This window comes from Adiantum capillus-veneris, chromosome 26 (assembly GCF_014529385.1).
Source record: "Adiantum capillus-veneris isolate H3 chromosome 26, ASM1452938v2, whole genome shotgun sequence".
Lineage (NCBI taxonomy): Eukaryota > Viridiplantae > Streptophyta > Polypodiopsida > Polypodiales > Pteridaceae > Adiantum > Adiantum capillus-veneris.
Window position 1 is genome coordinate 37,256,126 of NC_140956.1, and position 17,546 is coordinate 37,273,671.

General features: G+C 36.7%; 1 protein-coding gene across 1 annotated transcript; it reads left to right on the forward strand.

The window, feature by feature from the left end:
- The first annotated feature begins 10,080 nt into the window (after positions 1-10,080).
- LOC147423277 (auxin-induced protein AUX28-like) lies at positions 10,081-12,002 on the forward strand. The gene is made up of 4 exons (XM_086502137.1): positions 10,081-10,376; positions 10,877-11,058; positions 11,552-11,690; positions 11,781-12,002. The coding sequence occupies exons 1-4, from the start codon at positions 10,105-10,107 to the stop codon at positions 11,824-11,826; spliced, it is 639 nt and encodes a 212-aa protein (XP_086358263.1). The 5' UTR covers positions 10,081-10,104; the 3' UTR covers positions 11,827-12,002.
- The last annotated feature ends 5,544 nt before the right edge of the window (positions 12,003-17,546 follow it).

The following is a 17,546-nucleotide window of genomic DNA, read 5'->3' on the forward strand; positions in this document are numbered from 1 at the left end:
TGATATGTAGTTGCAAGGCTTGGGCATTTATCAGCTCTCGTTAATCGAAGTCAGCTAGGTTAACATTCCGTCCTTTTGATTTTAGTGCCCGTCCCCTCGGGCACCATTGAGAATTGTTCGTGGAGGCGGGAAGTTTGTCAATGGGCTGTATTATCTTCATTGGTTGTTGAATCTATTGATGAGGTTCATTCCAATGTATCATCTTCATTTTTCCAAATTTGTCTCTAGTGTGAGAGATGATGTCGCATTGTCTATTGTAGCAACATAATGGCAAGATTTGCTCTTTATTTATTGGGAGGATGTACAAGATAAATAGAGAAGTGAGAATCTAAATAAGGGTGTCATATCTGGATAACCAAAGGGAAAAAACTAGTGGTAAAAAAGTACCTTTGGGATACATGCATTATTTGGAGTACTTATAAGCATGGGAAACGTAAATAAAGTACTGAAGGGATTATTTGTTGATGGATATAGAAATAAAATGGAAACAAATGTAATAGCAACAATATGGAAATTTGGTTTGTATATTCTAGTCTACTCAAGGTGCATAGGTGGACGCCAAAAAGAGTGTCTAAAGCGTATGTCCAATGATGGTGTATCCTATATGCATACACAAAAATGCATGAAACTATGCAAGGAAGATTTTTTAGGGGTTCTTCAAAAAGAAGGTGTAGCTATAAAAGAATATGTCATGGATATTCAAGTTGACACCCCTTTAGGAAGGGTTTTCGCTATCCTAGGATATGTGCTATCATCTTATTGTGCACTGCACGGGAGTGTTGGACTCAATGTCACTCCACCATGATTAAGTTGATAGACTTTGACACCTAACATGAGCAACATGACTTGGATATGGTCAACTCTTCTAGCTTGAGCATAAGCCTAATAACTACAACTCTTAGCACATATTTTATTAAGACTTGAAGCTTTGGGACTAACACTTTGCTCATTTCACAGCTCAGCAGCCTGACTCTGACTATGCCAAACAATGTTTTTTGCACCTTGGAAACTTGAATTTCTAAATTCTTCTGCTTACCACAAACATTTCTTCTAGTAAATCTAAGTGTGAATCCTAAAAAAGTGGACTATTGAAGGACCAAGTTGGCATAGAAGGTTTCTGTTGCCATACGTGTTTCATCATCTTTGAATTTGCATCTATGTTGAATTGGTTTTCCTTACTTAATTATGCAGAATTTGTTGTTTGTTCAATTATTTAATTAGGCCTGCTGTAAGGAGCCTTAAAGATTGTTGTAGGCCCTCATTGACTACCAGCATCTAATTTTTGAGTAGGAGCATTGGAAGACTTAGGAATCAAAATCCTTCCATTACCTATGTAGTTTCTTTGATGACTTTGTCTATCTTGAGTTCTTATGAGCCCTTGAGATCTTCATGTAGCTCTATCATAATTGTAGTTAGGTAAGACATGTACTTTTTGCACGTTATTCATCTTTATTTGCAATTGCAACTTTCTTGCCTTATTATTGGTCAATGTAATGAGACTAAATTTTGCAAGGCTTGTCAGCAATTATGCTCTCTATAGTATAGTTTTTATGATTTATGAATGATTGTTATGAGAATTATGTTTGGAGCGTACTTTAAAAGCAAAAGTGCTTTGCAAAAGGCAAGTGTGCTTTTTAACATTTTCTTGAAGAGAAGAATTTTGCAATCAAGAATCTATCATCAAATGTGAAATTTGTGAAAGTTAAGTGCTTGCTTTCTAAGGTTAAATACTTGCATAGTTTTTAGCCAATCATAGCATGTAGGCTAAATTTGGTAAAAAAAAATAAGAGAAGGCTATTAAAAGAAACCAAAATCCCTAAATAGAGAACGTATGGGAATTTTTTCATGCAAAGAACTCTCTAGATCAGAGAAGCAAGTTGTTGTGCATGCAAGACAACCCTTTACAAAAATGACCATAATTTTATTTCTAATTATCAAAATCATGCAACAGACTCAAGTGAAAGTTCTTTGTAAGCTCTACCATCTAAAGTATCCTTTTGATATTTTGATAATGTCTACTATTTTTTTCAAAAGCAGCTTCTTTGCTCCCCAATTATTCGAGGATCACCAATTCAAGAGAAGAGGATGAAGGAGGTATGTAGCATGCATGAACCATGCATGGAACTTTGTAAGTAAAACTCTTTTAAAGAGAAGGCCCCACATGTTTCTAAGAGCTTTGTATGTTTTTTCAATGCCTCTACAAAAGGTGAAAAAGATATCAACAATGAAAGAGCAAGATGACTTGAAAAATGCCAAAATTGTTGGATTGATGACAGAAGGCCATTATGTTGGAACGATAAAAAGCTGACCTTATCGACAAGAGGATATCTCATGATTGTCTTTAACTTCATTGTAAGATTTCATATTACAAAAATCCCACTGAAGTGGGATTATGGCTGCCAATACTATGTTGTCTTTCTTTCCCCCTCTCTCTAAGGTTCTACTTGTGGTTATGCAATTGTCTCCCTATTTAGATCTAATTATAGTTTAAACTTGATGCTAAGAATATCTTATTTTGATTATTTTCAAGTGACGATGGCACTCTATTGAGCATTCTATTCTTTCCAAATTTGGTTACAACCATCTTGCATATTCCCATTCATGGTATTATTCATGCTGACAGATAACCAATACATGACCTTCCATACTCCCTTTTTTCAATCTCTAAAGCCTTCACCTATTGAGGAGTAGGATTATCCTTGTGCACTATTAGTGCATATTCTAGCTCACCTTCAATGTATTCTCAGTAGTTTTTCACCAAAAAATTATCATTTTGAGCTTCTAAGAATGGAGTTTGTTATTGTCGAGCTTCTTGCTAAAAAATTGGTTGATTCTTTCATTAGTAGAAATGTTTTTCAAAACATAAGAAATCTGCATAAAACTTGCAGTAGACCAAAACTAGTTGTATGTATCACAACCTATGACCATAATGTGTGTACATACATCCGATACAATGTTTCACACTACTACATAGTAGTTATGAGAACTTGAACACACCAATGGAGCTTTTGCAACACTCAGATAGGAGATCTAAGAAAACCTAAACCTTACCATCCTTACACACAAAAAAAATTTCAATCTAACAAAGGACAAAATGTTGCTGAAATGGGAATCTGGCACCACATTTACAATCCAGAGGACTCCAAAAATATCCCAAATTTCATGATCTTCTACTAAAATTGTTAAAATCAAAGAGGATAATGTGAAGGAGGAGAATGTCCAAACCCTTACCATCAAAATGGTAGCTTTGTTGCTCTTAATTACTGCTCACAACTCCTTAGCACGAACTATCTATGCTGATGTCATGTAAAGAGATAGAGAAGAATATATGTCGAGCTCTTACAAGCATGGATGAACACAACCAAGAGATAGCACCAACTATCTATGTTGATGTCATGTAAAGAGATAGAGAAGAATATATGTTGAGCTCTTACAAGCATGGATGAACACAACCAAGAGACTACACAATGGAAGTGGATGTTGAAACCTTTTTCTTATTCTTCACAATAGAAAAATGATAAGATGATCTACAAACTATACAAGGAAAATGCAACATAATAGAGGACTATAAACAAGGGTCAACAAGAACTTGTTAGCGACTAAGCCAGCAAGATAAGGGCTAACCACTCACAATAGGTATACTAAGTCATTGAAGCAAGAAAAAGTACCACTGGTGATGATCTCATGTCTACCACCGATTGCTAGTGATAATGCAGGTGAGAAGTCATTCAGGTAAACCATATGTTGAGCTTGATATCTTGACAAGCAAGGCCACTACATCTTGATACATTTCTAGGACGTGGGTGAATTCTAAACTCAAAGTAAATTTGAACAAGAGTTAAAATCCATAGAACATAAGGTGAATGACCAAGATACACATGTAACCCTCCTGAAAGAAAATCTATAATATGCAATTTACTTTATTCCTAGATACCACATTCAGCATTTTCATGTGCTGGGTGTGTTCCATATTCCCCTCTCCAACAACTACCCACATCAATTTTGACATCATGGAAAATACGGATCTCAACAAAGAACTCATCGTAAGAGTTTAATGGATGCACACTTACAAAGCAGAACCAGATTAGCATGATGACACTATGAAGTACAACCTCAAGGGTACATTGTATGTTTGCAAAAAAAACTTTGTAATCATAGTAGAGACTCTGATGTTAGTCATATAATTTTTGAGCCAGTTTATATAAAATCCAAGTTGTAAAGTCTTATTTTGATTCTCAGCCTTGTAAAGCCGATCACTTGCCAAGAAAGCCCTAGATATAAAGCCGATCACTTGCCAAGAAAGCCCTAGATATAAAGCTTAATAGTAAGCACTATTATTTTTGCAAAAAAAACTTTGTAATCATAGGAGAGAATCTGATGTTAGTCATATAATTTTTGAGCCACTTTATATAAAATCCAAGTTGTAAAGTCTTATTTTGATTCTCAGCCTTGTAAAGCCGATCACTTGCCAAGAAAGCCCTAGATATAAAGCTCAATTTGTGTAAGTAGGAAAGGAGACATTATCATTATCAAAGTTTTTTGAGTTTTGGAGCATATGACTAAGAGTGGCTACTCTCACGTGCTTTATAATTGATTTTACTTGAGCTTTGGTAATCCAAATTCGATTTTGATTATTACATTGTGTTCCTTGTCTATTGCTCTTTAATTTAAGTGTAATCATTGTCTTTCTATTGTGGTTTTTGACTACATGCTAGCGAGCTAAATCAGTTATTTTCAATGCGTTAATGGTTGGTTTTTGACATTTTTACCATAAGAGAGTGTTCCTAAACCATAGGGCAACCTTTTTGATATGTTCTATTGCAATTTTCAGGACCTTGATCATGATGGATCTTGTTTTTGGTACCTTGTCAGATTGCAACCAAACTTGGTAGAATAATGTCCCTACGTGTTTTAGACCTCCTCCTGAAGTTTCATTGCATTTGGACTGTATTTGAGTGTCAAAATGCCGTGATGATCGATCATGGTGACATACGACATAGGCAATTTTCTAGATTTGAGAGTGGTAGATTTGCTAGTGTGAGAGATGGCTTCATTCCATAGGTTCACTTCTTAAGGTTGACACCCTCAAAGAGTTTCCGTGCCCCATCCGAGTTGCTTCCCTACATACTGGCATTATGTTAGTGCCAGGCTATGCTACTCGGTAACAACAGGTGACCCACTAACAACAAAACTACTTGATCTACACATTGTCATCTCAGAGAACCCCGATTAAAAGGGGAGAGGCATTCTAAATGCGGACCCAAATATAGAAAACTGCTAGGAAAAGAGCAATGTCTGAATTATTTTAATGTGTGATTTTTCAAACAAAATCCATTCAAAATGACCTACTAAGTACAAAAAACAAAGAAATTGTAATATGATAACCCGTAGGTGTGTATAATAGTGTATATATCATCAAAAAAGTTATAATTTTCACTCTTTTTATGTGTTTTTGTTAAATTGGATTTGTATTTTTTTATTTTTCTAATAAAAAAGATTAAAAATAAGAAATAAATAGCAAAATGGCTCAGATTGATGAATGAAAGATACAACAAGGATCAATAAGCTAGGATAAAAAGGCATGTCAAATTTGATTCAATTTTGGTGATATTGGTGGGAGGCCTAAATTAGGCCGACATTGAAGCTCGATTTTGCAAAATCGTAAAAAACAAGGCAATTGGTGTCCAAACGAAGAAATTTTTGAAAGAAAAGTATACTTCGTGAGTTATTGGGACTAACTGGAGGGGGGGGGGGGGGGGGGGTTGATAGAAAGTGAGTAGGGAAGCCCAAGTATGTATACTCTAAGTAGGCCAAATAGAGTCACCTTCTCACCATCGACCTTTGAAGAAGTGCTCTCGAGATCTTCTTTCGACGCATGCATTTGAGCTTCCAAAGACTTCTACATTGCATAGTCTTGCATGAAACATAAAAAGGTGAGTTCCTAACCTACTTGTGAGCATTTTTTAATGTGGATATGTCAAATGGGTAGCTCAAAAAAACCCTAGGTTAGCAGAACCATCTTCGAAAAGACAAACACAAAAATGATCACAACGACCGGCCGGGTGCACCAAGCTTAGACATATAGAACATTCCCACAAGCTTAGATAACCATTTAACCGAGGTCCAAGGGGGAATATAGATAATAAGCTCTATTTTTTCCAAGTGTCAAAATCAAATTCTGACTTCACAAGAGGCTTCTATATAGAGATTATAGACAACATACCTCAGTGGCAACAAAAAAAAACATCATTTGGTGTCTATGGCAATAGAAAATAGCTTGGAGACAAAGCGACATTTTCAACCTACGAACACAAATCAACTCCAAATGGATCCAAAAGTGGCAAAGTAAAACCCTACAACTTATGGGACAAGTTTGTGATCTTAGAAGTGGAGAAAATAACCACCACTAAGAATTGGAGGTACAAACACCAAAGTTAAAGGTCCAAGTGGGAAAAACATCTCAAAAGAACCAAAACAAGTTCAAAAAGGGTCTAAGGGTTACTTACTAAGCTTATAGGACAAGTATAAATAATCAAAAGTCAATTTGGTCAAGGATTTTCAAGCTGAAATAATAAGCATGCTTATTATCTCTAGGCCCCAAAATAACCCAACTTTGCATTTTGTCATCATAGATGCCTTGTACATGTTATATTCATTATATCCAACCTCTATACCCGCAAAAGTGCAAAATCACTTTCACTTTGTCTCTTACCTCAAAAAATGTAGTTATACTTCCAATTTCCAAAGGTTAGCCTAAGGGGACACTTCACCAACCCAAATTTATTCAAAATTACATTCAAGGCCTTGATACATCATGGTCAAACACCCTCTCAAGTCAAATTGCAAAAAAATTGCCAAAAAATCATCATAGATATCTTATTATCTCTCATGCCCAATATCAGCTTTAGCATGCTATCAAAATCCTACACCTCAATTTTTGGAAGAATTTGGACACCTTAAGTATTTCCACCAGTAATTAATCATTTCAAGTAAAAATTGATCCTCACTTAGCATTTATCCATTCAAAATTTTTTAAAAGCCAAATTATGCTTATTTTCAATGCCTATAACCTCTGTGCACAGCCGAAATGAACTTTTATGCTAGAATCATGTCTTAGATAATAAGCATATTATCCCATATGCATTTTTTTTTACAAAAGTTGATTTTGGGTGATTGCATTCTATTTTTTAGGATTTTAATAGTATTTTTTTGGCTTTAAATGTGAATTTCGTATATCTTAGCTCAAACGGTGGGGCAACACAAGATTTTTCCACTCTAAATTGTGCACAGAGGTTATAGGCATTGAACTTTTATGCTTATTATCCCATATGCATTTTTTTTTACAAAGTTGATTTTGGGTGATTGCATTCTATTTTTATGGATTTTAATAGTATTTTTTTGGCTTTAAACGTGAATTTCGTATATCTTAGCTCAAATGGTGGGGAAACACAAGATTTTTCCACTCTAAATTGTGCCTTACTTGCCATATTCTATGTGTTGGCTCGAGGCTCTATGCAAAGTTCATCATTGCAATAAAGAAGAATATCATGAGGTAGAAACTACAAGAGCTTTCCCCATACCAATTGGAGGAAGAGTATATCCTCCCAGCTAGACAAGCACCCTATAGCCATTTTTCATGGAATATTCAGAAGTGCAAAAACGAGGCAGTATAGCTCTAGCTGCTCCGTAGAGAAATATATGATGCATCTCAAGCTCTAGAGGCTCGAGAATCACACTGGGCATGCTACCATGAGTCTCAATGGACTAGATTTATATGGGCATGCGTAGGTTTGTAAACGGGGTTAAAATAACTTCTCCACATGTGAAGAGCCCAATGATAGGGAGATGATAGACTATAAGAATATCTATGTGTTCATGTATATAGATGCTCAAGGAGTGCAAGCTTTGGAAAGATACACCTATGTAGATATCAATCCAATCGAGTTGGAAAGATACACCTATGTAGATACTCCAATCTTGACCTTTTATAGACAACCAAATATGAGTGTACCCGGGATATGGCAAACCAATCCACAAAGATTTGAAACACAAAATGTGAGAAGAATGAAATTCAACGATTCAAGAAAATGTACACCTTCTTTGGGGGTTGAACCTATTAGATCATCGGTATTGCAAACATCCAAAATTGCAATTTGAGGGAGGAGTGCAGTTCCTAATACAATGTGCCAAATCAATGGTTATACTACCGTAATAGAGTTAAGAGGATCCTAATACAATGTACCAAATCAATGGTTATACTACTGTAATAGAGTCAAGAGGACCACAATTGGGAGATAGAGATCTAGAAAAGGGTCAGATAGGATTCCACCAAGATCTCCTCCAAGAGAGCACGAAATAGTAAGAGAAGTCTTTGTAGAAGACCTCTCTACTTTCACTAGGATCTCTTCCAAGAGAGCATGAAGTAGTAAGAAAAGTCTTTGCAAAGGACCTAGGAATCATAAGATATTATTGTCAAACCACAATGGATTTGACCATCACAGGTAGAAAAATGTGTAAGAAAAATGTATAGGAGATCAGGAGATCCTCATGAACACGTATTTCTATTTAAGCAGGTTTTGAGAGCAAAGTAAGTGTATAATTTTCATACTCAATATGAGGGATTCGCCTTTACCTTGGAAGGAACAGCTTTGGCTTGGTTCCAACCGCTAAATCAAAAATGTTTCAGTACATTTGAAAATCTTTTCACGGAATTTGCAAAGGAAATTTTCAACCGGAGAATAAGGCATGACTCTATCTCACTTATTTATGCTTTCAAACAAAAGAATAACAAAAGAAGCTTCATTGAGAATTAAACAATAGTTAAGGAGATGCCCACCATGTGAGGTACCATAGCAAGTCCGATTGGTAGTGGTTTTCATTGAAGGTCTAAAGAAAAAAAACACTAAAAACGGATCTTCATTGTAGATTGCCATCTTACTGACTCATAGCGCATATAAGAGGTACAGGACCCTTCATGTCTGTACAAACTCGAGGGTAGACAAATGCAATTGCTAGATCATAATGAAGAATTGGATCTGAAAAAGGCATAGGGAATCAACTTGCATGGTGGGTCACAAAATAATATATATGCATCAAATGTGTGAGGGTCATCTCAAAACCTTGTAATACGTACTAAAATTAGTTGAGATTTTCTCTTGATGTGCTTCAATTTGTTTGCTAATACTCTAGAAGTTAAGGTATGATTTAGTGAAATTCAAGTAGAAGAAGGTCGATGTAATCTAAACACTATAAGCAAACTAGGGGTGGTTTTTGAATGGGCACCATTAATTGTGAAATTCCCAAGACTCGCAGGCGTTCACTGTATGCAAAGCTATTACATTACATGCGTTGAGACAACATAGCTCACATTTTTGACAGTATATTAGCATGGGCAAAATATCCATAAACGTGTAAAATGCAAGACAAAAAGAAACCCTGAAGCTATGGTACATGCAAGTCAAATTGAACAAGAAAAGGTGCCTGAGTTTGCTGCATGAATATGTGATTATATTTGTAGACCCATGTAGATCGTGTTATGCACTTTTTGCCTCTTGCAACTTTTTATAGAGATCGTTGCCATGTTATAAAAGGCCCAAGTGAGCGAGCTATGTAGCTGAGGTGGGCAACTCGGTAAAGAGAGAGAGGGGAAGATGGGGGCGGACACTTTGGTGTCGAGCAAGTTGCATGCACGTACAGGAGCTTAAAAGGGCAGGCAGAGAGAGAGAGAGAGAGAGAGAGAGAGAGAGAGAGAGAGAGAGTGTTTGTGTGTGAGAGAGAGAGAGAGAGAGAGAGAGAGAGAGAGAGAGAGAGAGAGAGGGTGGCCGGGCGCAATATCTACGTTGCTATCAGCAATCCATATCTTTGTCTCTGGACCGTCCCCTTCCCCGCAACATGCAAAACACCGCTGGGAGGAATGTTTATACACTGCCATCTCTCTCTCTCTCTCTCTCTCTCTCCCCCCCACCACCACACACACACACACACACACACACACAGTACACGCACGCACACCAGTATATTTTCTACACACAAGTCAAAAGGGCTATAAAGCCGAGCTGCAGCTTCTCTCAGTGTGATCAACATCAGCTCCTCGAGGCGAGCATCATGAGTGCATTAGTAAGCCCGGCAGTCAATGGACGCGACTACATGCAGGCTTTCCTCTGTATCCCCCCCACAGCTACTCCTCCTTCATCATCGTTTACACTGCAACGACATGAATGCACGAGCAGTGTAGCCTCCTCGGAAGTAATAGCGACTGATCAGGCTTTACACGACCCTCAAGTTAGGACTATCACGCTTTTTGGAAGTCGTCTCACTCTTGCACCCCCTCCGGCCCATCATCACATGATCCAACACCATGAACCTTATGACCCAAGGTTAGCTCGATGCTTGCAAGTGTGTGTAAGCGTGAGTGTTTGTGTTTGCTTGTGTGTATGCGTCCATCTGCTATATCCCCTAATTATTCAACTCATCCATCAATTAAAAGTGGGGGATTCCCTTGCCATTTCCTCTAGGAATGGTGGTTGGCTAGAGTCTCAATAGAGTGCTAATACCATAATAAAAAGCCAAACGATCAAAATGATGAACCTGACAAGTCTTAAACTCAAGACCTTGCTCTACATGTGCGTGAGAGTACATAAATTTTCATGTAATTACATACATATTTACATGACTATATCTATATATATTAGAGAGAGACTGTGTGTATACACACACACACACACACACACAGAGAGAGAGAGAGAGAGAGAGAGAGAGAGAGAGAGAGAGAGAGAGAGAGAGAGAAACATATCAATCTAGGTTCAAATGTTTCATGCTCATTTCAAGCATTTCTCCCATGCACTAATATATATTTTATGGTTCATATTTATTATAGGCACACAAATAAACTTCTACCCAAATTTGAAGGCACCACAGGAAGGACAAAAGCAAGCGCCAATGAAACCATCAAGGTGGGCATGGATGGAGTCCCCTTTGTGAGGAAAGTGAGCCTGACAAACTTGCAAGGCTACCAAGATCTAGCCTTGCACCTTGACAAACTTTTTCAATTTGAGAAGAGTAAGTCCAATCTTGTCTATAATGTGATTATATGACTCCACTCTCTTTCAAAGGAGCTTATCTAGATGGGCACTCATTCTAGATCATTCAAAAGCCCTTCAAGTAGCACAAGCATTTCACTAGGTGTAATCACTTATATGTAAAGTTTTAATGTACATGACCTTTCACAACACTGTTTCATTTTATCAACAGACCACTTATATTTATTGAAGATTTATAAATTGTGTATGCGGTCATAGGTGATCATGTACCTCATGTGGTAATGCATAAATTATTAAAGCACCAATTCATAGCATGTAGCACAAGGTATCTCTCAAAAGAGATACAATATTGAAATGCACAAATAAATTCTTACTGATGATTAGTATCAAATAACACCCTTCAATGAGAATTTCTCCATAATTATGCAACAAACATTGACTCTATAAATTAGAAGTCTCAAATATGTCAATAAATTTCTTGTTTTTAAATTCTTATTTTTGAATATCTACAGACAAACTACAATCCATTCTAGCTATTCTTTGTGAGAAACCTAGACAATTGTCACTAAAAGAACTTCAAAATGTGCACTGCATTCTCACCTACAAGGACAATGATGGAGATTGGATGTTGGTCGGAGACACACCTTGGGAGTGAGTGAAATTATTTATTCACTATTCTTTTACAACACTGTATGATACAATGTATATTTTTTCTATTGTTAACTCTTCACTTTACTACAGGTTGTTCATCCAATCAGCTAGGAGGCTTCACATCATCAAACAATGAAGCTATCTTAGAGATATTTTTGGAGACTATTTTGAGTTCTTTCACCTGCTACATCAATGTAGATTCTAGTGGTGGGCCATGTTTGTTCCTACTTTATACCATGTCCCAAAATTTTGTACATGTAACATCATACCAAAAAAATAAAATAAAGCCATGAAGCAATATAAGGAATATTTAGATATTTTGTGAACCAACCAAGTGACATCTTCATTGTTTCAAATTCATCCTTTGTTTTAAAGATGTGTACATGCCATTTTCATATAGAAAAGACATGGAAATTTGGAAAAATTTAGCCCACTAATGTGATCTAGGATACAATTTATTAATCAGAGATCATACCTCCTAATGGCTCTCAAAAAAACAAATTGTACGGATTTCTCCAAAGATGTCCTTGCAATTATTCCCTTCACTTTGATACCATTGAAATGCAAAGGCCGCATGTAGAAGAGGTAGAAGAGCCAAAGAGAATGGAACATATGCATGTGAGCCATCCCCTTTTTCAAGGCATGGGTCCTTTGACTTTCCAAGTACCGCACAACTCTTGAGCTTCCATAGACTTTGCACTCTTCCAAATTTGTGGGAACCTACTAAGAAAGGTATTAAAAGAAACCATTTCAACAACTAAATTATGTTCTTGTTTTGGGACTCAAATGATATTTTTTGTATTGATGTTCATGGTATGTAGTTACTACTAAAACAGATATCTGGTGATGGCACAAATACCATGCTCAAAAAAATTCTTTATCATAAGCAGTAAAACTATTGAGTACATGCATGGAACGAAAAGACTTCTCACTCTCAACATCCTTATCAATTTTCATTGATCTCTCTTGCTAATTCTTCATAACAACAATATACATCGTAATGTGCTTTGATATACTAACTTGAGTATATTCATACAAAGAGAAACCTAGAAAAAAAAAGGATGAGTAAGAGTGAAAGAATTCTTTATGAAGAATTTTAACCAAGATGGGTCCATAGAAGCTTACTTCGAAAAAACATGGTGACTAAGAAAAGGTATCCACACTTACAATATATTATGTAACATCAAAATGACAATAAAAAATGACATACAAAAGGAGAAGTAATGGGTTTCAAGTGGTGGCATATAAAGTTGGTGAAAAGGAAGGAAAATAAATCTCAAACTTATGAGTTTTGTATATGCACAATCAAATCTCACCAAGATTTTGGGGAGTGACATTTTGTGGCTCCACTAAAAGTGAATCCAAAGGGATTCTTCAACATGCTAGCCTAGGAGCAGTCTCAACTCATCCTAGACTCATCCAAATATATCATCAAGATGACATAATACATCATCTCAAAAAGTATGGGGACATCTTCATTGTTTGAAATTCATCCTTTGTTTTAAAGATGTGTACATGCCATTTTCATATACAAAAGATATGAAAATTTGGAAAAAGTTAGTCCATTAATGTGATCTAGGATACAATTTAATTAGAGATCATACCTCCTAATGGCTCTCAAAAAAAGAAATTGTACCGATTTCTCCAAAGATGTCCTTGCAATTATTCCCTTCACTTTGATACCATTAAAATGCAAAGGCAGCATGTAGAAGAGGTAGAAGAGCCAAAGAGAATGGAACATATGCATGTGAGCCATCCCTTTTTTTAAGGCATGGGTCCCTTGACTTTCCAAGTACCACACAACTCTTGCGCTTCCATAGAATTTGCACTCTTTCAAATTTGTGGGAACTTACTAAGAAAGGTATTTAAAGAAACCATTTCAACAACTAAATTATGTTCTTGTTTTGGGACTCAAATGATATTTTTGTATTGATGTTCATGGTATGTAGTTACTACTAGAACATATATTTGGTGATGGCACAAAAACCATGCTCAAAAAATCTTTTATTGAGTCAAAAACTCATCAAAGTTAGAGAATATCCAAGCAAACTATCCATGATCTTGTTCTTTATCATAAGCAGTAAACTATTGAGTACATGCATGGAACCAAAAGACTTCTCACTCTCAACATCCTTATCAATTTTCATTGATCTCTCTTGCTAATTCTTCATAACAACAATATACGTCGTAATGTGCTTTGATATACTAACTTGAGTATACTCATACAAAGAGAAACCTAGGGAAAAAAAGGATGAGTAAGGGTGAAAGATTATGGCAGTAATTCTTTATGAAGAATTTTAACAAAGATGGGTCCATAGAAGCTTACTTCAAAAAAACCATGGTGACTAAGAAAAGGTATCCACACTTACAATATATTAAGTAACATCAAATAAAATGACAGATCACAAAAAGAGAAGTAATGGGTATCAAATGGTGGCATATAAAGTTGGTGAAAAGGAAAGAAAATAAATCTCAAACTTTAGAGTTTTGTATATGCAAAATCAAATCACACCAAGATTTTGGGGAGTGACATTTTGTGGCTCCATTAAAAGTGAATCCAAAGGATTCTTCAACATGCTAGCCTAGGAGTAGTCTCGGCTCATCCTAGACTCATCCAAATATATCAACAACATCACATAATACATCATCTCAAAAAGTATGGGGAGGACCATCATCACGCACGTAAGGGCTAATGAGGTGTACAGTGGAGAAAGTACACAATGGGTGATCATTCCATGAACTCTCTCATGGGTCTCTACAGTATGGCCTCAATGTCCTCCATAGTCAACTTTTGTGGGGGCATGCTCCATACCCTTTGATGTAGACCTTATCTACAATGTGAACATCCTCGCATCCTTGGTGTCGTGAATAGCCAAGCTGGATGGCTTGATCAAGAAGGATACCCCAATAAGGGTCTGACTAGGTAACCTGTGGTGGTGACCCATCCTGAGTACTATCCCATTCAAAACCCAAACCTCTTTCATGGAATCTTGTAGCCTCACCCCCATTACATTTTCCTAACTTCAAACAATTGAAAGGAAATCACGAGTTTCCACCTTCATGACGACCATATTCTAATTTTTCAAAGATTTTAAGAGTTTCCATATTGAAGTCCACACACCATTTAAATGAAGGGAGACCTTGATTCACTCCCTCATAAAGCTGAGATACAAGATAGCAAAGAGGCGGGACTACACTACACACTCATAGAGTAACCATGAAGTGAATTACACAAAACAGAAAAATTATGGATTTCCCCCCTTAAGAAGTAGCCCTCTCTCTCTTCCCACGGCCAAAAGTTTTGATGTGTCAATTTTTGGCCCTTGAAACCATTTTTGACCAAAACTAAGTCTTTTCAGCTCATTTTCTACATTAAAAAGTCCATTTTTATGTGAAAATCCCCAAGAAAAATAAAAAAAATCCCTCAATTTGTGGGACCACTCACATAAGATGAAAAGCATAGATATGCATCAATTTTCACTACTTTTCCATTTTGGGTCACTTTCCATGCAATTTTACGTACAATGTCTGTTAACTGCTATTTTAAGCGTTTTTTGCCCGTATCAATCTTTGTAGGCGAGATGAGTGTGCCACCATGAAACGATTAGAATATGTACACTTTAAAATCAAATTATGCATGTTATCAAGTGGGAAAACATGCAAGGGTGCCACATCTAGGGCCATGACTCTCGAGATAGGTATGTACATAACAACAACTGTAGCAACCGCTTTAGCATATATCATAATATGTACATTATTGCTCTTATGCACATGCATCAAAAAGTATCAAAAGTGAGGTAAATGTTTTTATTTCACATTGTGCATGTGCCATGGCACAACATCCACCCCCTACAAATCCTCTGGTATGTGTCACAATAGTATTTGTTAAGCATCAAAACTCATGGTCAAATACCATATCTTCACTTTCATCCTCGGTTTGCATATAGTTGGATCCATCATCATCTTCACTTGTCCTGCATGAAATAGATCAGCATCCCCTCTTCTTTTGAACAAGTTAACCACCCTTCCTATAATGGGAATTTACATATTTGTCCCATCCAGTTCACGCAAGCTGTAAGCCGCATTCCCATGCACATGCTTAACAACATAAGGACCAGACCATCTCTTTGCAAGCTTTGTTATTGTAGAGTGGTTGTTTTCAAGGCAAATATCATATGCCAACACCCAATCACCTTATTCAATAGCTTTTGGTATGAACCTATGCCTCTTGTCAAATTTGTCGTTGTTTTTCAACCTTGCAATTCACGCAAGGTGTAAGCGGCATTTCCATGCATATGCTTAACAACATAAGGAAAAAAAAATCTCTTTGCAAGATTCTCTATTGTAGAGTGATGGTTTTCAAGGCAACTATCACACACCAGCACCCAATCACCTTTTTGAATAGCCTTTGGTATGAGCCTATGCCTCTTGTCAAATTTGTCTTTATTTTTCAACCTTGCATCCTTTAGTCGAGATTTTGCAAGCTCAATGTATTTAAGCCTTCTTTCCAATTACCATCTATGCAAGAAGGTCTTTTCTACTCATTCCATCTTCCCATGCTAGTACATTCCATGTAAGAACTACATCTTCAATTGGCATCACAGGTTTTTGATCATATACCAATTCAGCAGGCATATAGCTAATGAGTGACTATGTGTCCAAGTGGAAATGCAAATGGAATTAGCCTTGGCCACTCTCCAAGTTTACCTTCACAAGCCTTAGCCAAAGCTTTCATTGTTGGAGGATGCCTGCTTTCACTCTTGCCATTGCCCTCTGGGATATAAGTGCAAGTTAAGGTGAGTATGATGCCCATCCTAGAGAAGAAATCCCTTGCTTCTTTAGCATCCAATTCTCCTCTATCTGTAGTTATCTTTTTCACACACCCATAGCAACATATCACATCTTCAAGAAAAGGACTCTCATATAGCTCCTTTGAAAAGGACTAAAGTGAATCTATAGAACATGCATGATCACTCTTTGCATGAGAAATAGTGTAAAACTTTGTGCATACAACATCTCCCTTAATAATCATGTCCTTTTCATCTTCATACCTTTCCCTAGGGAGCATATCTTCCACTGGAATGTCCTTCCCTGCAATATGCTTGAACTTGGGATTCAAGGACTTTATGTAGGCTATCCATCACACCATAGCAATGTTACGAGTTGAAAAATTTGTTATCATTCCAAGAAGAGGCAAACAATCGGTTTCCTCAACCACTGATTCTCCTATCAAGAACTCCTTGTCACACCTCAATGTTGTGCTACTCCCCATAATTATCTTTTTACCTATGAATAATCTCATCGACAAGAACTTAGCACCTTGGCCCCAAACCTCACCACATACCTTTTTCCTTTGTCATCATCTTGCCCTTTTGCCCATCATATCCCTAAAGGAATCATGTCCACTGTCACAATGATAGGTCTTTCACATGCATAGTCTACTTTTCTCAAGGTTGGTGATAAAAAAGTAGCTTCTTTAGCTTCCTCATGGATTTCATGTGTTGTTGTTCCCATTGAAACTTTTGACCTATAAAAAGGATCTGCTACATCTGTATTATATGGTATCCAAATAAGATAAAAGACACAAGCAGTGAGAAATATTCAATCTTCAATTGTAGTTGTACATATTTCTTTCATGTTTTTTGTTGCATCCATCTTTTTTGGACAAATTAAGCCTTCTATTATAAGGACCACACATATGCCCCACAATAGACACTTCTTGACAAAATCTTTCACAGTATTTGATATGGTTTGCAACAAACTTACAACACTCCCCTGAATCCATAGATTCATCTTTGTCTTTGTCTTCACATCCTGATGGGCACATCATCAAGAAATGGCATTTTTATTTGAGGT

Coding starts and splice junctions, on each gene's coding strand:
- LOC147423277 (XM_086502137.1), top strand. CDS start 10,105: ATGAGTGCATTAGTAAGCCCGGCAGTCAATGGACGCGACTACATGCAG. Junction 10,377..10,876: donor CATGAACCTTATGACCCAAG/GTTAGCTCGATG, acceptor TATTTATTATAG/GCACACAAATAAACTTCTAC. Junction 11,691..11,780: donor GTCGGAGACACACCTTGGGA/GTGAGTGAAATT, acceptor ACTTTACTACAG/GTTGTTCATCCAATCAGCTA.